Source organism: Pholis gunnellus (genome assembly GCF_910591455.1).
Source record: "Pholis gunnellus genome assembly, chromosome: 6".
Classification (NCBI taxonomy): domain Eukaryota; kingdom Metazoa; phylum Chordata; class Actinopteri; order Perciformes; family Pholidae; genus Pholis; species Pholis gunnellus.
Window position 1 is genome coordinate 26043827 of NC_136532.1, and position 25193 is coordinate 26069019.

Below are 25193 nucleotides of genomic sequence, written 5' to 3' on the forward strand. Positions count from 1 at the left end.
CTGCTATATGTCGGCATTCAGGCCTCTGACCTTCTTCTTTTTTATAAAAATAGACGAGACCTTTTGATTGAGCGGTTTTTATGGTGCCATGAAGACTTTCATACAGGAGCTTCGTGTCGGGAGGCACTGGCCTTCACAAGAATGAGGAGACTAGTTATGTTGACTCAATTAGTTGTTACTAAGTTGAGGTTGTTGGGTTCAGTGCTGCAGGATGGGGAAAAAATGACACGCAGAATGAAAATATATATGAAATTCTGATACATTATTTCATTTTCTATGTTGCATATAAAGTAGAAATTCTAAGTTGACATTGAGGGTTTGCTGGATGTCAGATTCTTGCCAATACGCAGCGTTAATAATATAGTTTGTCAAGTCTTACGTTCAGTGTCGTTCTAACTTTCTTCCCTTCCAGAAAAAGCCAGAAATCCTCTCCCCTCACCCTCTTCTTTCCCTCCCCTCTTCTCTCTCTGTGCACCTCCCAGAGATGATCACTGACAACCAGATAGAGATCGGCCAGCTGAAAGCCGACCTGAAGGACAAAGTGACGTACACGTTGTTGCGGAGACATCGTCACCAGACCAAGAAGTCCAACCTGCGCTCTCTGGCTGACATCGGCAAGACGGTCTCCAGTGCAAGTAGGCTGTTTTCCAACCAGGAAAACGGTAATACTGATGCCAGTTTGATGCAGTACAAAGAAAGAACTAAATCAGCCATTTACTCTATAATAGATTTAGCGGCACATACCTGCAGTACTGCGTTTAATTTAGATTTCCTTTTTGAGGTGTGAAGTGAGTTTTGAGGGCAGTGAGGAAAACCACAGTGTGCGACACACTGCTGCCCTCCTCTGCACGAACCCACTAATGTGGCGCTGATTAGTCCTAAGCACCAGCTTGTCCGTAAATATAGGACCTTATACTTTTATTTTGAAGGCGTTAACGCAAAAAAATATAATAAAGTGCGACTATAGTACTACTACTGGCTCACTCATTCAACTAGTGGAACTATAGTTTGTAGATGTTTTACGCTAATTCCTCACAAACATCATCAATCTAACACGTTTAACGTAATCACTGCAGGCTAATGTACTAACTGAATTCACGGATGCGTATAACTTAATTGATATGCACCTGTGAGAGCAGGTGGAACTGATTTCAAATTGACTTCGGGTGTAAATTTTGACACTGATGAATCGAGTTCAGTCTATGAATTTATGACACGAGGTGAGAAAGGTCCAAGGCCCTGTGAGGTCATGAAACTCCTCCAGTGTTTTGATAGGATGTGATTAATCGAGCTTTATAATTTACAGCAGGCAGAATCTCTGAATTGATGATGAATTTCAATTTTCACTCTGTTAACTTGTGATTTTGTTGACATTTCTGACAACTCGTATGTAATTTACAGTAGAAATGAAACGACTCTTTTCATCCCACAGGACGGGCTGTCACTTTGCAAAAATTGTGAAATTATAAAAACATGGCTTAATTGGCTTAATTAATTATGTTACAAAATCTTTCATCAGTGTAATTGACATGAACTATTGAACATGTTCCTCAGAAGGCAGCGCAAAGCTGCAAATACAAACCTCATTAATCAGCAACAAACACGATATTCAATCTGAAGCGGTGAGATTCAAAGTGACGGCCCTCATTCACACCGATGTTTAACTCGTGTTAACAACTCGTCTATGAGTCCTTTGATTGCAACACATCGAGTAACTGGAAGTTCTCTGTGTTGATGACGTAAATGAATCTGTTACCAGCCATGGGTCTTTGGAAAGGGGAGTTATTTATTACCGGCTGCTTATGGAACGTGTTTATGACTCTGTGAAAAGAAAAGCTCCCTCTGTTCAGGATCAGCTTTGTGTTCAAATGGAAACATGAAAAGCTCTTATCAACATCACAGTTCTGATACGAAGAGGTGTACTGATAATGATTAATTGATATTTACTAAACGAGGATAAAGTACATCCTCCAGTTTATTAAAATACAATGTGACTCCTGTTGCAGTAATCCTGTCCAATGACCCATGGTGCCCTGATTTAATGATGCCTTTCTTCTTACCATACTCCTCCGCACAGCTTGTAAATGCAGATAGATCCTGTTTTTACACATCTTTTAACCACTTGATTTTATTCTCCTAACAAATGTCTTGCTTTGGCTCAGTGGGCTTGTCTATCATCTCTCCCTTCCATCTCTTTTTTTTTTCCTCCTTTTCTGCTGCCCTGGATTGGGTTTGATAACCTGCTGCCGCCACTAAAAGCTCGTAGTCCACTCGGGAACTCTGTGACTTGCCTGTCGGGTCACATTTCAATGGAGGACTTGCAGTCCCAAAGGAGTACCAGCATGGACTGGCTTAGTAAGTTCACTGGACCCCAGTCTACGTTCACACTGCAGACCTCCGATCAGTTCTGGTTGAATCACGGCTCGTTATTGTTGTTACAGAAACAACAGCCAAAGAGTTTATATTTGAGTTTTGTGTGAGGCATCTTTTAAAAACCCAAGTGGCTCGTATATTTAGCACACATCCAACCCATGTGACTCAGATGGGAATTGGGAAAAGTAACCGTGCAGCTAGGGCTGCACAATTAATCGAATTTTAATCGCGATCACGATTTTGGCTGCCACGACTAAATGAGCATGATCGTCTGCGATATTGACGTTTAAAATACTCTGCTACATATCAAATCAAGCGCTTCCTCAATTAACAGTCAGCCAACCACCAGGGGGCGAACGAGATGAGAGCTGTCATGCGCTTACCCTGTAGAAGTAGAAGAGTAGAGAGACGGGGAGCTTGTACACGCTGGCATGTCACGTCTGTCACTACATGGTCGCGCGTTTACAATTCCCCTGCTCTCTGTATCGCGCACGGCGGTGTTCCGCCCCGATCCGCGCGCACGATGCAACAGTCGCTAATGAATAATCGTGATAATTAAACGTGATCTCAATATTGATCAAAATAATCGTGATTATGATTTTGTTAATAATCGTGCAGCCCTACCTGCAGCTGCAGCTTTTTGTTCTAAAACATCAGATTTGTGTCACATGTGAGAGAAAACCGTCAAAACTGGAAAACTTTCGTCTGCAGTTTGAACGTAGTCACGAAACTGTAGTGAAACTGTCTCCTGTCCCAAGTACAGTAGTAGTACTCGTTTTTAGAGTCTTTACATTTGTATCAGATTTTATTTGATCCCTTATGTATTTCCCTTTTTAATTTAGTTGTATTTTACCTTTATTACTGTATCTACTCTATGTAAGTACTACAATTTTATCATTTCTACTGGCTGCATCATACTGACAAGCATGTTATTACCCACAATCCTCAGGGGGCAGGTGTTTGAAAGGCTACAGTGGCATCAGAATTTGCTCTGGTTGAGATTCGTAGCGCTCCTGATGCCGTCTCTTACCCGCGATGGCTCCAGGACTCGAGTAAGGTCACGTTCTGCTGTCAGATCTCTGACGAGCTGAAACCAGAAGTCAGCAGAGCGTCAGTCAGAGTCTGCTCTTCACCTGCACTTAGGGGAAGACTTGGATGTGAAAGATGGACACTAAGAGGATCAGATATTCTCAACCATAAAGCTATTGATTATTTCTACACAGTAAGGCTGGATGCACAACATTATTATTATTATTATTATTATTATTATTATTATTATTTATTAAGTGAGAACTGCGTTTGTCATCCTAGGTTATTCTGCAACAAGCTGAACAAGTGTAGAGAAAGATGTTTGTTGAATATAATTTCATTGTTGTAGAATAAAGTGGACCAAACACTGCTGCTGCTCTGTAACTTGAGATTTGAACAACATGTCATAGAGTTTTTGGCATTAAATACTAAATATAAATATGGGAAATGGTTGAACATCTAAAATGCAATGTTGTACTCAGAGTTTGTAGGGTTCTATACAAGATAACATGCTCATGATTAGGGGAGGCTGTACTTTATATTGATCTTAGCAAATAGTGTGGGTGCTTAATTACGAATTTCAGACTTTAAATTACTGACTTGAATCGATCGGCATTCGACTGGCCGATTCACAGCAGATTGTATGTAGACCAGCTCCAGTGAACATCTAAGTGGAAGATGTTTTCAGCTTGAATTAAAAGTTAGCTTGACTTTTGTAGATGAAAGTTAATGGGATCTGAAATCGCTTCATGATTTCCACCGCTGTTGTCTGGTCATTCTTTTCGGCGCTGCTTGGGGAGCAAACTGTCTGGGCCACTGTCTCTTTTCCTGGTTCTCTGCGGTCCTTTTTTAGAAGACTTCTCACGTGAAGCTGGTCTAACCGTGCGGGATTGATGTGCTTCTTTCAGATAGTCCCACCACAACTCACCGGAACCTGACCTCCAGCAGCATGAACGACATTTCTGACAAACCGGAAAAAGAACAGGTGAGTCAACCTGATGATTAAATAGTGGAAATAAATGTTTGTTACCTTCAAATATGTCTCTAAATTATTTTTGCTGTAGTGTTTCTGCAACGTTGATGGGTTTCTGTAGGTGATTCTGGGGATTATAATGTTGTACTGGAAATTTAAAAGGCGAAACAAAACCGACAAAGTATTTTATGAATGGTTTTATTAAGTTCCGTTTGTCTGAAGAATCTCTACAAGAATTATTGTAAGTCATCAGACAAATCGGCTAATTATCGAGATAATGACAGAAAATCTCAAAGTCATAACTTAGTTAATTAAGTTACCAATCAAGTAGTTTTTTGGCTCATTAACAACTAACAAAAAAAGTGTAAGAGATGTAAAGTTAGTCTATTCCAGCATATCTGGAAAAAAGATATGCAAAGTGATGCAGAAAAGGAGCAGCAAGCGTTTAGATGAGTCAATCACTTAAACAGCAGCCCACTTGAAATTACATTTGTCTCAAGCAAATGCCTTTCAAGTACGGCTCGACCTCACACAGGCTTGCAATGCAAAGCTAACATGTTAGCCTGACGTAGCTGCATCCACTCCAGATGTGCAGACGGTCTCCGCTGTTTCACAGCAGAGACCGTCTAAAGTACATTCTTCCAAACTACGGTCGTCATCAGCCAGCCTGCTGCAGCCAAGTCTGTACAACAATATCCAAGTTGCTTATGTAATGTTTCAGCTCTACTTAGCAGTTTATTGGGAGTCTGTCGAAGATCTGCATGAACTTTTCCTTTCATGGTCAGCGTGGAGATTTTGTTACAGCGAGGATGATGCTTTCAGGCCAAGAATCTTTGATACGAGGAATAACGGAAAGAGAAATTGATGATCAATCTATGATTAAGTTACAATGGAATGTTACACACGCACATTTATGCTCCTTCAGCCCACTTCCACTACAACTTTACGATACACTTAGACTTTCTGTCATTTTCCGGTCTGAGAGGATTTAATACGTTTGACAATTGGAAGAGAATGAGGTCAGACAGACCCAGCGTGTCCTCCTGTGGGACAGAAGGAAAGGGACACTGGACAGGAAGCACATCTTCTTAACTGAAGCTCTTCCACACCCACTCAGTTTCCTGTGTGGGCCGACATGCAGCGATCATTTCCACACTGTGGCCACAAGCCTGTTATCTCATTGCTGCATTGTTTGGACTTTCCAGAAGGCCAACATTGTTATTATCTCTCAAAAAAAAATCAGGAAATGTTATTCAGTATTAAGCTGTTCCGAGTGTATTTCAAGTCGTGGATAATGGAGTTCGTGCTTCGTGCCAGCAGACGTAGTTTATGGCGGTGGTGTGGATTAAGCGGTGATTGGACCCGGGTCAGGGTGTGCAGTTACGCAGGTTTAACTTCTCAATCATTTACAGACAAACCTCTTGCCAACAAGGCTCAACAGCCTCTTATGGGATCTGTTTGGATCTCGCCAGAGGAAGGTCACGGGTTTATGGGATTTCAGTCCTCAGAGGTTATTGGCAGCGATCATTCCAGTGCATGATCTGGGTTTGGCGGGCATGATGACAAGTGATAGACGGCCGTTATGTTCTTTTAGCTCGAGTTATTCTTGCTGTTTTTTATTTTCTTTCTTTATTGTGGGTTGGCACCAAAGAGGATTACAAATATGGTCAAAATCTGTCTCTTTGTTGACAGCTTAATTCGTACCTCATCTTATTTTCGACGCATCATTTATTAAAACTACACAGTTTGTGTTGTTTACTGGCAGCCTAATTAATTGGAGGAAGTGACAGTGTTGTTTGGGATCTAATCCAATTTAAATCCTGGCACAGCAGACTTTAAAGCCGATACTCTTTCTTTGGTGTCTAGAAACTCATCCGAACGTTCTCCGGACAGCTGATTGATTAATTGCTATCACATTAAGAAAAAGTTATTTATTTAGCACCTGCGCTCCATCTTTCTTTACCACCTCGCTTTATTGTTTTATTGCTGCTGATCCCTGAGATACATAGAAGAGCTCTTCTGAAATCAGAGGACATGAAAGCGGTTATCTTAACGAAGTAGAGTCGTAATGATCGTCATTGATTCTTCTTGACCGGTTAGTCGATCACTTAATTGATTGGCCTCAATGTTGTCAGAGAAATAAGAATGAAAAGAACATGATTGTACATGTGTGCACACCAGTGGTGAGTGAATGGAACTGAACAGAAGCTTCAGCTTTTAAATGGTTTTATATGAAGAAATGTTGAAGGAAAGCTGAAGTTGTTGGTACGGACTCTGATGTAAAACATGCTTCTGTGTGACCGTCCAGCGCACCGAGCTGCTGTGATTGATCCCCGGCTGTGTCTGAGGAGACGGGTCCTGCCGGCTCTTTGCTGAAGTTAATATATAACACAGTAGTTTTCCACCACAATCTTATCTAGATGTTTATGGTTCTTTGTCTTTGAAGTTGTATCTATTAATGATCTCAATCAGCTCATAAACATGCCACTATGCCTTTAACATATGGAGCATCTTATTAAGCAGATATGATTGTGATTGAACGTGTGCACAGAAAAGTGGAGTATGGACGGACATGAATTTGCATCTCACGGGATTTTTATTGCAAAATGTGACAAACAAATGTGAACCTCAAATCCTGAAACATGACGTCAACTTCTTTATCAATACTTTTCTCAGTCGGTGTTGACTTTCTTGCGAGATTTAGCGACTTTTGGATCTCGTGCTGAGAGAGTTGACAACACTGAGCTGGGTTTTTCTGTTCGATTATCTTTTTATATCCAGCAAATGTTAATTAATTGGATCTTCTGATATGCTATTAATGTCCAACAAAACATTTAGAAACTCTTCTGCACACAGAGAAATCTTCAGGACGTCTCATAAGATTTATTTTGTGATGAATTCCAGCAAAATGTGTCTTTTTTTTAATCTGACAACAGAACTAACCTCTTCTTTGTAGGATGGTCACCTGAAACGTTAATTAGAAGATCAGAAGGAAAGACGTGTAAAAACGCTGGTATGTTGCTTTCGTTGCAACTGGAAAACGTCTCTTTTAAAGACACAACTTTAATGTGCTCTTAAAGCTATAATGTTGAACCTGTGGCGCTCAGCAGGTGTCTGACCTCCATCTTCGCACACCTCACCGTCGCCATGACGGAAAGAAATACAAACCTCATTTTACCACTTGCTCCTTATCTAGATACCAACGGGAGCCTCCCGGTTTGGTATTTAAGCTGAATGGGATTGTCCGGTTTGATATAGGTTGTCTAATTGCGTCGGGTAGCTTGCTGGTGTGAACGTAACATTCAATGTCTCCTCCTGTTCTCCCCTTTTGTACTTTCAGCTGAGGAACAAGTTCATGAAGAAGTTGCCGAGAGACGCCGAGGCCTCCAACGTGCTGGTGGGGGAGGTGGACTTCCTGGACGCGCCGTTCGTGGCGTTTGTTCGTCTGCAGCAAGCTGTGATGCTGGGAGCCCTGACGGAGGTTCCTGTTCCCACCAGGTAGCCGAGATTCATGTCCGAACTCCAGGAATTCATAAATAGGAGCTTAAGTTTAATGTAGAGGGACGCGTCGGTCCAGAATATCCGTGGAGACAGTTGTAGTTGTCAAGGAGCCACTCGGGCTGCTTTATATGTTACGGTTTAATAACACTGACAGGAATCTGGGAACAACTCTTTGTGTCTTTCGGAGTGAACGTGTCCACAGCTTAGCAAGTTGTGAATAAGACATGCAAACAGTTTGCACTGCTGTAAAGATAAAGTAAAGATGCTGTCAATCTTCAATCCAATCGCACATCAAACCGACACCTGAACACCTGTTATCTGATTTTAAACGTAGATTTAAACTCTTCGTTATTTCAAAAGTGTATCCGTTACAGAGCATTTAAGAGATAAACAGCATTATTAACACAAATGCATTTTGTTCCTTTTGCAGATTTTTATTCATCCTGCTCGGACCCAAAGGCAAAGCCAAGTCGTACCATGAGATCGGCAGAGCGATCGCCACGCTGATGTCAGACGAGGTCAGACTGCCGTCAACACACATCATCGCTGTTATATTCTAACGCCGACAGCGAAAAGATCTTTCATGTCATGCAACGTGTTGTTTTCACTCACAATAGAGGAGAAGATATAAGAGGAATCCAACATACTCCTCGCACTGTAAATAATATGTTTGTGAACCATTGTTAGATTTTAGCTGACGCTGTGTTTCAACTCTACGGTAGTTATTTAAGCCATACTTTATGGTACTGTCAGCTGTTCGTTTTGTATTTGCCATCATGTATAAAAGTGTGTTTTTTGTTGTTGTTGTATTTGACCAAATCTATTCAAACACGAACCTAAAGTATGCAAATGTTGATTAGAATTAAAAGTCAGATGTGAGCAGTAGAAAATAAGTTAACCAAATGCAAAGTTAGAATCTATTCAGACGGTAACTGTTTGCTCTGAATCCTCTGAGCTGTTCAGAATGTGAACTGATGCTGCATTGCATTCACATTTTATTGATGAAATGCACCGATCGGATATGATTTGCTTAATTGCCGTATTCATACCAGCATAGTGTTGTATTGTTTTGATTCATTAATCCTCAGATCTGATGCAACAGTTGGCTGCGTGCTTTCACAGGTCTCTCTCACACCGAATGCCTCGTCCCCTCTCTGTCTTGTGTTCAGGTCTTTCATGACATTGCGTACAAGGCCAAGGACAGACAAGACCTGCTGGCCGGTATCGACGAGTTCCTCGACGAGGTGATCGTGCTTCCTCCGGGAGAGTGGGACCCGGCCATCAGGATAGAGCCCCCGAAATCCCTCCCCTCCTCTGACAAAAGGTCTGTGAGCATGAATAAATAGGAAGCAGTCAGGCATCAGTGAGTTGGACTCTATTTTGATGATTTGCAGAATAACTTTGGGAATTGCAATTATTTTGGCCATGATAATCATGACATGTTCATGTCGTTCCATGCCTAGCACTGCACAGGAAATGAAACTTCTGCATTTAAAAAAAAAAACAATATTTCAGTCTTTTCTTTTTTTTATCAACAATATTGCATGTTGATATCGTCACAGTGTGTGTTTAATGAGGTCGCATTCAGCACTTAGAATGTGTCTCCTCGCTGTGTTCCCTCCTCTGCCTGGGAAGAAGAATGAAAAATGATTTCACTTTCTGGAGATAGTCTTCTTATAACTGGAGGATTATGAAAAGTAACCCAGCAGTAACCCCATGAGGGATTTCCCGTGTTATCTTATCTGAAATCACAATTGTTCTACAAGGTCCTCGGGCTGCGTATTAGTCTGCTGGTCATTTATTAAACCATTTCCCCACACACACCTACACACACACACACCTACACACACAGGAAACACTGCATAAAGACATGCATGCTTTAACTGACACACATTCTGGTGTACAGTAATTCCAGCGTTACAAAAGTAATTTTACTACCAGTGGTAGGTGGGGCAGCGTTAGAAGCAGCTTGAATGAAATTATAAAATGTGTCTGTAACAGACTTCAGCAATGAAGTCAAGACATTTTTAACGGATAGAAATGATCCAATGCAAGGGTACATTTAAAAACAATGTGGCGGTGAAAACTCGGCGAGATCTTGCATTAAACATGTAAGATCTGTTCTGAATGCTGTGTGTGCAGTAACTACATTATGTTATAGAAGAGCAGTCGCTGCAAAATCACTGGAGTGCATCCACATGTGCAGCACAGTGTTCAATTATGAAAGAGCAGCTGTGGGTTTTATTCAAAGCTGCAGTTTTAGTCGGTAAAGCAGGAACGTTTTAACTATTTAATGTGTGTGAGCACTGATGGATCAGGCTTTTTAATAACGCAGCGCATATCAACATCGTCTGATCACCAACTCAAGAAAAGAGGCCACGACAACATGCTGACACTTAAAGCTGCAGTTTGTAGTATTTGGCGACATCTAGCGGCGAGTTTGCAGATTGCAACCAACTGAAACTTCTCCCGAGTGCCAAGCACGTAGGAAAACTACTACAGACGACGTGGAAACACAAACACGCCAATAGCCCTATCTAGAGCCATAGATTGGTTTGTCCATTCTAGGCTACCGTAGAAAGAGGACCCACGCCGTTATGTTGTATTTCTGCCAATAGATCTCCATAAATGCTACACACTTTACCTTTTTTTAGCAGCTTAAATGCTAAGAAAAAAGGTAAAGTTTCTGCCAGACTGAACAAAACTGTGTATTTTTGTGTATTTTAGGAAAAACATGTATGCAGGAGGGGACTCTCAGATGAACGGAGATATGCCTCATGATGGAGGCCATGGAGGAGGGGGACATGCTACTGGGGACGAGCTAAAGAAGACTGGAAGGTATGAAATTATGAAAAATATATACATTTTTAAATAGTCTATTTGAGAATGTATAGCTATAATAATTTGCATACCGGGCTTAAAACTGGACGGAGAGCATTTCACGACCTTTCAAACACTAAACATCTAATAGTTAAATGGTCCCGTCAGAGTGTAAAATGTAGGCAAACGGCCTCTTTCAAGCAGAACCGGTAGTCGCAAATAATGTCTCGTTCCTCATATCTGGGAACATTTGGCCTCACTGTGCTAATGATTCAGTGTTGCATCGACCATGTTTTGTACAATGAAAGAAGTCTCTTTTTAGTAGCGTTTTGTCTCTTTGCAGCTGTTTTGCATCTCTTTGTAGTCCTCTGTGTCTCTTTGTGTCTCTTTGTGTCTCTTTGTGTGTCTTTGTGTGTCTTTTCTTGGTTAATAAATGTCTCTGTGAGAGACATTTAGTAGGTGAAGGCCACTCGGAGCACCCTGGCCCTGTGCCCGGTAGGCCCGTTTAGTAATCTATCCGTGCTGCTTAGTATTCCATATTGTGCAGAACACCTTTTTGTTTCTCTGTTTTCAGGTTTTGTGGGGGTCTCCTACTTGACATCAAAAGAAAAGCGCCTTTCTTTGTCAGTGACTTCACCGATGCATTTCACATTCAGGCCTTGTCAACCATTTTGTTTATTTACCTGGGAACCGTGACAAACGCCATCACCTTCGGTGGTCTGCTGGGGGACGCTACAGAGAACATGCAGGTCGGACTGACATTCGAACCGTTTAGCAGTTTGCGAAGCGTTTACCGCTTATGTTCTGAATTATCCCCCGAATAAATCGTTCCCGTCCGTATGTGCCAGGGGGTGTTGGAGAGTTTTCTGGGCACGGCGATCACCGGCGGGGTGTTCTGTCTGCTGGGCGGCCAGCCGCTCATCATCCTCAGCAGCACCGGTCCTGTCCTGGTGTTTGAACGGCTGCTCTTCAATTTCAGCAGGTTCCCTTCTTCCATTTTCTGAACTAGTTTTCTTTTATTCTCTAACACAACTTCAAATATAGTCCTCTGACTCTCTTTTAATATGTTTCTCTCCTCACAGAGACAACGAATTTGACTACCTGGAGTTCCGCCTGTGGATCGGCCTGTGGTCGGCGTTCTTCTGCCTGATGCTCGTGGCCACCGACGCCAGCTTCCTGGTTCAGTACTTCACCCGGTTCACCGAGGAGGGCTTCTCCTGTCTCATCAGCTTCATCTTCATCTACGACGCCTTCAAGAAGATGCTCAAATTAGCCCACCACTATCCCATCAACGCGGACTTTAAAATGGAGTACGTCACGCAGTATGACTGCCTCTGTATGGCCCCTGCTGTTCTAGGTGAGAGGATGTTGATCTTTGAGGCATTCAGGTGAAAGTTGGTATCCTGTGTGTTCGTACTCACCAATGCTGATAAGACACGTACATTGATGATTGATGAAAACAATTGTTTTAGGATGCAGGATATCAGCCAGAGGGAAACAATGAGTTTAATTTAATGAGAAGGGTTAAAGGGAGGAGTAATTACAGCTTTATTGGCTGCTTTGTCTTGTTTTGGCACGAGTGGACAGATATTTCTATCATGTGATGGTTACAGAGAATAAAAAAAAACAAGCTTTCTGTTGTGACCATAACAGATTGAAGTGAAGTGCTGCTGATGAGGCTCTAAAGCGACACAGCATGCATCTTTGTTTTGTTTTGTGGTGGAGGATGGGAGATGAAGAGGGGGGGGGGGGGGGCAGCCCTGATTTACTGGTAATCCCCTGCTGCTTTCAAAAATATCTCTGTGACACACTCGCAGAAATATGCTGCTCCACATACAGTGCAAACCCTGGAGGGGCGAACAACAGATGCTTACTTTGGACGAGTGAGCAGCCGACACATCTCACTAAAAATGGAAGGAGTCTCCGTTTCTCCGTCCGTCTTTCGATTGTCTTGATAACAGTTCATCCGATTGACTTCACACTTGGCGGCTGTATTGCTGAGAGTCCAAGGAAGTGCAGCGTCTACTGCACGCTCTCTCCGTCAGAGCTTTTGCACCCAGAACAAAGCGTGTACTCTAGCGTTGCTGGGGGATGCAATTATGTCATGGCGGTTGATCATTTAGCTCAAGAAGGAAATATCTTTTACTGTAAATTCTCTTTGGGGCGCGTTTTATGCAGAAGCAGGAGAGAAACATCAGTAAACGAGGGAGAGGAAGTGAGGGCTGATGTGTCTCGACAGTTGGACTGTTGTGACATTTTCTACATGCATCGATTTACTGAGATCAGCCAACATGTTAAGTGTGAGCACCATGATAACGACACTTATGTTGGGATAGTAACATGCATGCTACATTTAACCACATCATCATTTAACTAAAAGCAGCAGGACTGAGCCTGAATACAACGTAGATTCATGAAAGTTCAGCCAAGTCATGAAAATCGCCGTCCATTCAACAGGGTTGTTTTTCATGTGTATACAGAGCATTACAGCCGCATGAAGCCATTATGGCATGGTTTTAGGCACATTTTATTTTATTGAGGATGACAAGTGCAATGTTTTAAAATAAGTTTTTGTTTTTGTTTTTGCAGAGAACAGTACAGTCTCTGACGATTCGCTAGAAGGTACTTCGGTCTGGTACTTGAACAACACTGATCTGGTAAGTCTTTCGTGTTTTTATCGCTGAAAAACGAGATAGATTTACACATTTATACACTTTTCTATTGGTGTTTGTCCTGGACGCACAATTAATCTCATTGATAGTTTATGTGATATGTCATCAGATCTTTTACTTAAGTAGCATTGTAACATAATACAAGTCCTCCCCATCAACAGAATGGCCCGTTTTAGAATCAAATACATTATATAACCGGACTATAATTAGTAATGCATAACTATTCATCACTTAAATGTTGCAGCTGATAAAGATGGAGCTTGTTTCAACTCATTGATCTACTGCTGGGTAGCTACAGTATATCCCTAATGATACGTCATCATGTATTAGTTGAGTGGCATTTACTTTTAATAATATGAATCTGCAAACTAACCATTATCGTAGCGTAAAATGGAAACAAAAAGTACAGTTTTGAGGTACTTGTACTTTACTCAAGTACAGTACGTAACCATAGCTCTTATGTTACCGTTTGTATTTCACCGATTTACTTCCTGCATTGTTTTAATCTGAAGGACTTTGGTCTGAATGCTGCTGAAATTCTTCGCCAATCTCGTAAAGATTTGGCGAAGAGTGCGGTCACAAATCCCGAACCAACCACAGGTGGCGAGATAAAGAGAACATTTCAGAACTATGCGTTTGTTGAACGATGTTACAACGTAAATAAAAGCGTCTGATAAGCACGTTGTTTCCACTTTGAGGTCATTGTGACACTAAGTCGGCTTATCTTTTATCTCCGTTTACTCCAAAACAGTGCGCCGTCTGCGACAGTTATCCGTCCGATGACGTCACGGCTGCGGTGGGCGCTCCTCCTTTTGCGTTTCTTTATAATCACGCCGCTCTTTGTTTCCTCTGTGCAGCCGATGAACGCCACGTGGTCGTCCCTCTCAACGACAGAGTGCTTAAAGTACCACGGAGAGCTGGTGGGGAAGGCCTGCGAGTTCGTCCCAGACATCACCCTCATGTCCTTCATCCTGTTCTTCGGCACTTACACCTGCTCCATGTGTCTGAAGAAGTTCAAGACCAGCCCGTTCTTCCCCACCACGGTGAGTCGTCCCACACGGAGCTTATTCAGTCCCAACAGGTCGTCTCTCAGGTGAAACTAATTATGTGTCCAGCAGGTTACAGAGAGCAACGTTGTCAAGTGTTTTGTGTTAACTTCCACCCAGGTGAGGAAACTCGTCAGTGACTTTGCCATCATCCTGGCCATCTTCATCTTCTGTGGAGTCGATATGCTCGTTGGAGTCGACACTCCGAAACTCATTGTGCCAAGTGAATTCAAGGTGAGTCTCCTCACTGCCTCCTGAGTGCTCATGTCAATGCTTCATGAAACGTAACAAGATTCCAGCAGACTGTTGTCCTCCCGTCTGCATGTCGGGAATAACCTTGAGTGAGTCACTTTGACTCCCAAGAGTGCTCTGTGTAGGGAAATATTTTAAGTTGCTTTGGACAGAAACATCTGCCAAATTAATGTAATTCAATATATTGGGTTTGGAAAATAATCAGCAGAGATGTAAAGTTATTTATATTTCATTAGCTGACAGAAACGGTAAAGAAATGCAACAACTTCTGCCATTTTATCGTCCTCCTCCACAGCCAACGAGTCCGAACCGGGGCTGGTTTGTGCCCCCGTTCGGAGGAAACCCCTGGTGGGTTTACCTGGCGTCCGCTCTCCCCGCCCTGCTGGTCACCATACTGGTCTTCATGGACCAACAGATTACTGCTGTGATCGTCAACAGGAAGGAGCACATGCTGAAGGTAAAGATGAAATGTCGTTACTGTTTTAATACACGAGGTTGATTCACTATATGGGAGGCAGAGGAGAGTTCTTAGACCACAGATGGGAGGATTTTTATTAGTGTAACAATTGGCTGCAACATTTGTGGAAGCACATGACTTTGCAGCAAATCTTGCATAAATAAATTCCTGTGATGTAAAATGCTCAGACTTGCATTTTGTGTGTAAATAAGAAATTCAGTAACGGCACCAAAACACCAAGTGTCTTTGCGGTGCAAGAGTCTTTTTCTTTCAGTTTGTCTTGACGTGATTTATGTGATGTGGGGATTTCCATGTGTTTCCCAGAACATACTGCAGTTTGTACAGGACACTGGCTACCTTCACACTGTAGCTAAATATCGTTGTCATTCTTCTCGTGGGGGTGAGAGATGTTTCGTGGCAGTGACTGAACACAGCTGGGTTCAAAAAGCAACCACTTGAAATGTTCCGAGAGTCACTGCTGAGGTTTGAGCGATGATTCCTTTTGATTTCAGCGATGTGGCTCTTCAGTAGAGATCCAAAGTGTGTGTCCTGTGTCTGCAGCCCGTGCTCTACACACACGCTGTCCGTGTCTGAGCGAGCACATGCATGACTTTTGACCTGGTGTTTGTTGTCTGTACCAGAAAGGGGCAGGTTACCATCTGGATCTGTTCTGGGTGGCCATTCTGCTCATTATTTGCTCCTTCATGGGTCTGCCGTGGTACGTAGCCGCCACCGTCATCTCCATCGCTCACATCGACAGTCTGAAGATGGAAACCGAGACGTCGGCTCCTGGAGAGCAGCCGAGGTTCCTGGGTGTGAGGTGAGACTTGTTTAATGTGTTCCAGAGTGCGTACTTTGACTGTTTTATCTAATAGCACAGGAAAAAAACACTATCAATAACAGAATAAAGAAGGCTTATCACGGGTCTCCCCCAGTTTTGGGTAAAACAATCAAATCAAATAAACTTAAATTAACAATTTTTACTCAAAAATATGTCATTCACCCATTCAAACCCATTCATACACTGATGGCACAGCCTTCGGGAGCGATTTGGGGTTAAGTGTCTTGCCCAAGGACACGTCGACATGGACTAGAACCGCCGATCTTCTGACTGAGGGACGACTCGCTCTACCTTTTTGAGTCTCAGTCGCCCCAACTTCAAATCTTTAGTTCCAAAACTCGGAGCCATTATCCTGTTAGTAAAAAGTCTCACACAGGTAAGAAAGTAAAATGAAACGTAAGCAGGGAGCTGTTTAACTTTGTTCCAATACAGAGCGCGGCAGGATGACGTACAGGTTTTAGTCGGCCAACAGGAAGTTGTCATCGCACTGGTTCCCCTCAATAAAACAGTGTTTCCATTGGATTCTGGATAATTGCAGAAAATAAGCTCTGTGGCGAACAAACATTAATGATACTTGTTCAGCAAGATCATCTTCACAAATGAACACTTTTATGTTTTTTTTACTGATGTTAGGATGCAGACCACGGTCACATGACTTCATGACAACATACACTGCGCCAAAAACATGAGATAACTCTTATTAGAGCTCATGAACTGAACTGTAAATCAGCTGATTTGGTCGCGAGCTAAGCTTTAAAATCATTTAGCGCGCAGGTTACTGTTGGATTGTTGATCCTGAATGGTACAGTGCTGTTCATTACTGTCTCTCATGTTAGACAGCACTACATCAGCTCGACTAGATTAAAGCAATAGAAGAAGTAGTGGAGGAAAATACACAAATGATATCTTTGACTTGTTAAGAGAAGAATTCTCTCTGCCGTCCATTAGTGACTCCATGTGCTCCAGTTAAGTTGCAAACCTGATGTTCTTGTTTTCATTAAACCGCGGTAAAGACACTTTGTGATTTTCTTCCTGTTTTTAGAGTTTGTTTTCGTGTCCGTCATCCTCCAGAGCCTCCTGATGCGTCAGCTGTGAGCTGAACTAACAAACTCTTGTAACTTCTTCACACTTTGAACTCTCTACAAAATGTCGGAGTTGTTTTTGTTTGCGCTAAACTGAATAGAGATTTGGGAAATGATTGACATCCTAGTAAAAGAGGCAAAAAAACAAAAAGGGAAGTTAAACCAAGCAGACATTTTAGTTTGGTTCTTGTGTGTAACTGTGTTGTTCTTCCCTCTTTGTTTCTTCAGAGAGCAGAGGCTCACCGGCGTCGTCGTGTTCATCCTGACGGGACTGTCTGTCTTTATGTCTCCTATTTTAAAGGTAATTCATCAGATTGTCATCTGTTATCACACCAGGCAATTAAAGCACTTCTCAAATTGAAATGCAAAAACTAAAGTATCTCAACACTGACGGACAAAACCAGTTTGATCTGGTTTCTGTGGTTGTAATACATAACAAAGCACTTCTGCTTGTGTTATGAAGAGGACATCAATGAAATAAAGTAATAGGCCTTTTATTATTCTCACAACGAGGTTTATTATTTGGATTTTTCTTGACTAACTAAAGATGAATACACTTTTAATCCTTTAGTACTCTCCAGTTGGCCGCTACTCTTCAGTCCGTGTGTGTTGAGGTCAGAGGTCAACAAGATCTGAGTGTAGATGAACTTCTAGTGAGACAGACGCTTTGATTCCTAAATGTTATTAGGAAGAGTTATGAGTGATTGTTTGGCATTTAGGTGAAAATTCAAAATAAAATGTTTATTGTAAAACTGCAGAAATTGAGAAAACCTGGATGACAAAAGGTTCTATCGACATTTAAACAACATTCATGTTATAATACCAACGGTTTTAGCTGATCAACCTCATTAAGCCCTTCCATCCCACTTCATATCATTGTAGTCCAACTCCTTCCAGTTTGTGTTGTAAAGGTTAACTTACGATGACGGCTGATTGGTGTCTTTTGTCCACATTAACCTAAAATAATCTCCTTTCCGCTCCGTTTGACCTAGTTCATCCCGATGCCTGTGCTGTATGGAGTCTTCCTATACATGGGAGTCGCCTCTCTCAATGGAGTGCAGGTAAATAATACACACATTTTCAAAGAGATTGAGAACCAGTGTTCTAACTTACACGTCATGTTGGACGTATTTCAAGCTTCTTTATCAAAAGGAACCTCTTGAGTATCCAAGAACCAAGCCGGTGACCAGCTGTTCCTCTTGATGCATTCATTCATGCATGCAGAGCATCCTATCACGCGTATGCTTCTACCGCTCATCTTTTCCGCAGTTCATGGATCGTCTCAAGCTGCTTCTGATGCCAGCGAAGCATCAGCCCGACCTGGTTTACCTGCGACACGTTCCCCTCCGGAAGGTCCACCTCTTCACCTTCATCCAGATCCTCTGCTTGGCCCTGCTCTGGATCCTCAAGTCCACCGTGGCCGCCATTGTATTCCCCGTCATGGTGAGAGACATTCGGACAATATTAGTATTTGAAAGACTTTGTAGGCTACAAATGACCAATAATGTATATTAAATTATCTAGATGCTAGTGAAAAGTTCCCAATATTCAGTTTCTATGAACATAAAACTATTCTCTCTATTGAATTTTTTGATAATAGTAGAAATGGAAGCGCTAATGAGCGATGCCTCCTCATTGGAAACAGTTTTATAGAGGCAATGGCACCATTTGACAGTACCTCCTTGGCCAACTAGATGGCGCTCTGAGGCTCACCACGACATTCATGAACCTCCCGGTCCACTCTGAGCCTCCTCTTCTTCTTCTGCTGTTAGATCCTCGCTCTGGTGGCCGTCAGAAAAGCGATGGACTGGATGTTCTCGCAGCATGAACTCGGCTTCCTGGACGACGTCATCCCGGAGAAGGACAAGAAGAAGAAGGAGGACGATAAGAAGACAAAGAAAAAACGAGGCAGCATAGACAGCGAGGCTGAAGACGTAAGGCTTTTTGAGTTTACAGTTTCAACACGTCAGACCTTTTTTTGTTTTTCTTGTGTTTTTTACACGACTGCCCGTTCCCAAGTCTGTCACCGACGATCTCCAGCCTCTGCTCCCAAACTCCCCGTGTTCTCCTCCTTCATGTACCACCTGAGTGTTCACCCACAGGCTGATCAAGGTCCAGGTCTACCGGAGGTCTTTCCCTCAGTGTCACTTGTTGTAAATGATTTAATAATGCAGCATATGCTGTAATTCCTGAGTTCGATAGCCTCGGAAAGAAATCGTTAGATCTTAAAGATGTATAGTGCAAGAGTCACTTACTAATTTTCAGTGATTGTTTATGTTTCCTTGGTGTAAAAGATGCACATCCGGCAGATTTTTGTTTGTGTTTTTGCTCAAAGGGTTAACAGGCTTTCAGCTTCTTGTACGAGGTGCAACACCCGACCACGGACCACGTTGGGCCGAGTAAACATGATCTCGTGAAACGGGTTCTCTGGTTCACTGCATTTTCAGACCTGATATATTTCTCCTCTGGTCAGATGAGATCGGGTCTGTTTTTTTGTTTTCTTAAATTGCCGTTGGATCGTTCTTAGACCCAGCGAGTGATGTATTTGTAAAATGCCATCGGCTTGACATCAGTGAGTTAAATTAGATTTAAGCTCTTCTTGCCCTTTTGATTCTTACAGACGGGGCAGAAAGGTTTATCACGTATCGGATTTTCCAACTGCAGCAGAAATCTCTCGGAGCCACGTTACGACGAGTATCCCGAGTCTCCATTTCCATGATTGGATTTAACTTACAATTCCATTTAAACATCTTGTTTTTCAGCACTGACGGCTTTGCCGTCGTTAGACAAGCGAGTCGTAAAGATCAAAACATCAGGTCATTGGTTTTATGCCACTGTCATTTACATTTTTTAATTCTTTTTTAAAATCAGACTACATGGTATTGAGTGAGATATAACCGCCATAGTTTGGGGGAATGCACCACACTAAGGCCATATGGTCACATTCAAAATGTAATAACTACTATAAACAAACTGTTTAACACAAAAAGAAAAGCCACTAGATAGCAGAACTTTAGAACAGCTTGAATTTCCTCACCTGCAAAGAGATCCTGGTCATTTAGTGTTTAGTTGTTTTTTGTGTGTTCATTGCGTAATACACCGATGAGCGCTGAAGGCTTTACAGTTCTGTTGTTTCTCTGTCGTGTCCGGCAGTGGTCCTGGTGTTTCAGAGCACAACAGCAGGCTATGTGTGACCAACACTGCGTCATCTTTGAATTATTTCTTTTTTTTGGGGGGGGGGGGAAGAAGCGCCGATCCTGCTTTCTGATTTTGATCAATTTTCAATTTAGAATCAAAATTGTGACACCCTTACTTTGTTGCATCGCCTCTTTTTACTTTTGCAAACCAGGAAAGTGTAAATCAAGTTGCATCACCACCAGCTGTTTAGTAATCAACAGTTTGTATTTTTCCTGAAGAAGCGACTCGATAGGGAATGCAGGTCGTCACAGGCTCGGTCGTATGAATGTGTGTGTGTTGATGATGACTCACCGACGCGCCCAGAGGTCCCGTCTCAGGATGTGTGTTTCCTTTCTCCCAACAGTCTGACTATCCTTACAATGAAAAGGTTCCCAGCATTAAAATCCCCATGGACATAATGGAGCAGGAGCCTTTCTTAGGCGATAAGGCCTCTGACAGTGAGTAGACCCCGAAACTAGCTGCTGCTCTGGAGGGAGAATTCGTCCTCCTCTTGATCCTGAGTGACTCCTGCTCTGCTTCCTCTGCTCGTCTTCTTCTGTGACTAAGAGCTGATGTTGGTCTTTCACTAACTGCATGATATTAACATTCCTTCTTTGCCTTTTGTCTGTCTTTAACCTTTACTCTTTTATTTCAAAATATAACACATTTTCTTCTCCTGTTGAACTTCTTCTTCTTGGTTTGTGATGCTATGATTTTATTAGTCTTTTCCCTTTGAAACTCTTGCTTTAACTGTTTCTACTGTTTCTACTGTTTAAATCAACGATACATTTATTTTAGCTTCCTGTCAAAGAGCCCGTTTGACTGACAGTAACATTGTCTTTAAGGTCAAGTTCACCCCACAATCAAAGATGTTATTCCTCTTAATTGTTGCTCTATTTATCAATCTAGAGAGGCTCGTACTCGTGACAGTGCGAGATGTAAACACTAGTGGCGTCCTCCTCAGCTGAGCTGTAACGTTAGCTCAGTGATGCTAGGCGAGCGAGCTACTTTCTGCGTGGTGATACCGTCGTCGAGTGGTAGAAAGAAAATAGTTCCTGTTTTGAAAACTGCTCACAACAAGGTCTGTGGATTATCTTGAGCAACCAGGTCAGGTTAGGATTCGCTGTTGAGTTTTTCAAATGCAAGCCGAGTGCCATGTAGTCACCAGAACAATCTGAATTGATAACTTACACTATAAGTAAGAGGAAAAATATGTATTTTGTTATTGGTATTGGGGTGAACTGTCCCTTTACTATGTAGTTTAACTAACAGTTATTGTTTGAACAAATTATTTTACTACATTAAATCGAGTCACAGGCTTCTAACCTGCTTTATTACTGCACACTAGTGAAAACATTAGTATTATTTACCACCAATAAGTAGTACTAACAACATCTTGATTTATAGGAAAACTCCTGTTAAACTTGTACAACAACAGCAAAGGTTAACTGCATCCCTTTAACATGTTGCTGTAATGCTTTGCAATTTGGTTTGAACACTTTATAATCATTCACTTTTGGACTAAATGTCGGAAGTGTTGCCAAAAACTAAACGTATTGACTCAAAGTAGATGATCCGATGATGAGGTCGGCTTCCATCAACACCCTTTGAGCGGCTGACTTCACCGCCTGATTCCTCTTTGTTTCAATCTGTTGAAGTGAAGTCAGCTGCAGTCGTTGGTCTGATACGTGTAACGCTTCATTAGCGTGGCTACGTGCACGCTAACGGCTGTGTTTCCTCCACAGGAGAGAAGTCCCCATCATTCCTTGAGCGACACACATCGTGCTGAGCAGCTTCACTACTACGAAGACGACTGTTTGTCCAGGTGAGATGAGAGAGAGCGTGAGTGTGAAGTGTCGAGGTAAAGAACCTCTTTGTACCGTGGAAGGCCGCACGTCGCCCAGCCGTGCCAAAAAACTCAGCTGGCTCAAGTTATGATCGAAAAGTATTTAATAATTAACATAAACTAAAACCGTTGCAAACTGCGTTACACTATCGATAGAAATATGTTTCATGAAACAGAGATCAAATGAAATTCCCCCACACAGTCCAGCAAAGGCTAGTTATCTGTCCGAAGGTCCCAAGTGATCTGATCTTTGACCTGAAAATACAGCGTCTTATTGTTTGAAAATGTCTTGTCAGCTTCAGTGATTGGCCGAAATCCATTAGCCCCTCCTGGTTTCATCCTTCCTGCTGACCACTTCCTGAGGTGCTGTCGATTCTCTGCTTATCACCTCATACGATCATTTTCTGAAAAGCCTCACTCAAACCCCTCTCTCTCCCTCTTGACTACTCTTTACAGTGTTTTATACATACAGTGGCTATACTTTTTGGTTTATTACATTCAATGATTATACTTTTATGGTTTAACACTTCTATAGGTAAATTTACTGTAAACATATAATACCCTTTAATACACTGTGACCTTTTATTCTTGTGACACTTTTATTCACCACTAGGGGTGCTATTAATTCTACTACTAATACTTTTTAATACTGCAATTCTCCACAGAAGCTCACGTAATGGGCCCAATTAAATGGTACAGAGGGGGGGGGGACTAAATATAACTGAGTTTCTTTTTGAATTCATTCTTTGAGGACTGTGGCATGAAAGGTCTCAAAAAGGTCAGATGGCGAGCTAACTACCAAGCATATAATGCTAGTCTGAACTTTAAAGGTCGGCTAGGCTGATTAACTTACCTCAACTGCATTTTTCCAGCTCGAATGTCTCCTCTCGGTGGCCTTTAAACCTGCAGTAACGCTTTCTCTGTCCACACGGGGGCAGCGAGGCGAGCTGTGAACACTGACGCATCAAGAGTTGACACTGTCAAAACAATTTGTCATTGTTTTGTGTTTGTTAATTGATATCCAATATTAGATATACATATATTTGCATAAAGATTAATTGCAGATTTGGATTTCATTGGGACAAAAAGGAACGAGGCACATTTAGAGAAGTGATGATGTTCTTTAACGAGCCCGGTCTTTGTTTCAGCGCCGACCTCGTCACCGTGACGAGATCAAAGCCAGTGTTTGTGATAAATGCACATTGTGCTTCACTGTCATGAGCTTCAGTGGAGACAATCGGTCCTAAAGAGGCAGAACAAGCCTTGTGTATAAGCCTTTATTTTATAGGGGTGCAAATATTTAGAGCGATGATTATGATGCTCAAGAAGAGATTATGTTCCTCCATCATGCCCACAACATTTAATGATGACCCGTGGTACATCATCTGCTCTACGATTGTTGTACCACTGCTGACCAAAGAGGATTAGAGTTTCGGGACAATGTGTGAAAAAAAAAGAAGCATGTTGGCATCGCAGCACATCTGTGGTGCCAACAGACAACACACGACATTTGTTTCTCTGATTGGTAGAGTTCACTCTGCAGTTCTGTCAGTAGAAACCGTTTTTAGTCTGCAGCCATGTGAAGAAAAGCCAACGGTCAGTCTGTGTGAGCTGAACGTTCTCAAGTACAGATTTATTTTCTTTGAGTCAAACATTTGCCTAATATTCTATGCCTAGTATGAAAGCCTTAATTGGCTCCATGCAGACGAAAAAAGTGGCACAATGTCATCACATGACAGGAAGTGCTGATAAAACAACAGAAACTTGTTCTTTACAATTTACTGTGTGTGTGTGTGTGTGTGTGTGTGTGTGTGTGTGTGTGTGTGTGTGTGTGTGTGTGTGTGTGTGTGTGTGTGTGTGTGTGTGTGTGTGTGTGTGTGTGTGTGTGTGTGTGTGTGTGTAATGCTCTCCTCGCCTCCGTGGTGCTGAAAGACGCACAACACTTCTACTTCTCAACTGTTTCCTTATTATTTATATTCTTATGATAAAAAAACTAAATTAAGTGTTTTATAAATGTTGCATCTGCTGTTTCTGACCACTTAAAAAAATAAAAACGGAAATTCAGCAGGTCACGCATCTTGTGAATCCGGATGGATTTTGATTTTGATTGTTCATCAAATGTCTCTGAAACTGATCCCAACAGTGTTGTTCACCAATGTTCTGTTGTTCTAGGCGTGGTGTGGCGTGGAAGGCCGTCCACTAGAGTTAGAAAAGTTTTAAAAATATATTTATAGTTCTCGTTAGAGCTTGAATAAATGTCCTTTTGTGTTTCAGCCCCGAGATGAGTCCGCTGAAGTCTGTGCCTCAGATTAGAATAGACATGGACCCCGACGACGATAATTCATTCTACTGGAAGAGCAGAGGGTCTGAAACGTCTCTGTAGAGCTCCGGACCACCGCCCGGCGGCGCAAGACAACTCTTACTATTATTGAAAAAAATATTCTTTTTAACTCCGAAATCCAAAAGACTTTGTTCTGAATATGTCGCAAAGAAAAGAAGGGAAACGCACCAGAAAAACAAGAGTCTATAACTCGTTCTTTTTCTAATAGTGAAGCCGTTTTAAAATCACGTCGTTGCTCACAGTCTTCTCTTGGTATCTTCCCTCACAGCTCCACAGTAGACTGATAAACTCCTCACTCTTCTTCTATGCAACTCCTCCCACATTACCACGCATGAAACGCCTCCCTGCTCCTGTTTTATATATATATATATATATATATATATATATATATATATATAAACAAATATCTGTGGGAATTTTTATATAAAGTGATTTACTCTAATAACATTTTCCTGTAGCAGGAGAATTATGTTGTTTTTGTTTTTTTTATAGCTCTACCTCTTGTTTTAGATTAAAGGCTTAATATGAACAAATGCAACATGTTGATTTTGGACGCAGCGCGAGGGTTTTTTTTTGGTATTTTCTCTCGAAATGATTCAAGAGATTCACTGTATTATAGCTTCTGAAGGAAACGTGTGCAAATAGATTGTTTTTAAGTTAATTAACAGTTGATTAACCGCACATTTGTATGTGCAGATGAGGTAAAATATTTGTATTATCACTTTTTGATTGCTTCACCTTCTCTTTCTAATCTTCTGACTCTTTTCTTTCACGTGTGTTCAC

General features: G+C 41.9%; 1 protein-coding gene across 1 annotated transcript in view; it reads left to right on the plus strand.

The window, feature by feature from the left end:
• The window catches only part of slc4a4a (solute carrier family 4 member 4a), a 44270-nt gene extending 19310 nt beyond the window's left edge, over positions 1–24960 (plus strand). Inside the window, exons 5-24 of the mRNA XM_079161027.1 lie at positions 483–662; positions 4311–4387; positions 7716–7873; positions 8307–8394; positions 9046–9200; positions 10604–10714; positions 11271–11445; positions 11545–11678; positions 11779–12053; positions 13286–13353; positions 14226–14411; positions 14535–14648; positions 14962–15123; positions 15765–15943; positions 17275–17347; positions 18039–18107; positions 18316–18489; positions 18819–18980; positions 21969–22048; positions 24344–24960. Of these exons, the coding sequence (XP_079017153.1) occupies positions 483–662; positions 4311–4387; positions 7716–7873; positions 8307–8394; positions 9046–9200; positions 10604–10714; positions 11271–11445; positions 11545–11678; positions 11779–12053; positions 13286–13353; positions 14226–14411; positions 14535–14648; positions 14962–15123; positions 15765–15943; positions 17275–17347; positions 18039–18107; positions 18316–18489; positions 18819–18980; positions 21969–22048; positions 24344–24452 (2729 nt within the window). The 3' untranslated portion in view covers positions 24453–24960. The remainder of the gene's footprint in view (positions 1–482; positions 663–4310; positions 4388–7715; positions 7874–8306; positions 8395–9045; positions 9201–10603; positions 10715–11270; positions 11446–11544; positions 11679–11778; positions 12054–13285; positions 13354–14225; positions 14412–14534; positions 14649–14961; positions 15124–15764; positions 15944–17274; positions 17348–18038; positions 18108–18315; positions 18490–18818; positions 18981–21968; positions 22049–24343) is intronic.
• The last annotated feature ends 233 nt before the right edge of the window (positions 24961–25193 follow it).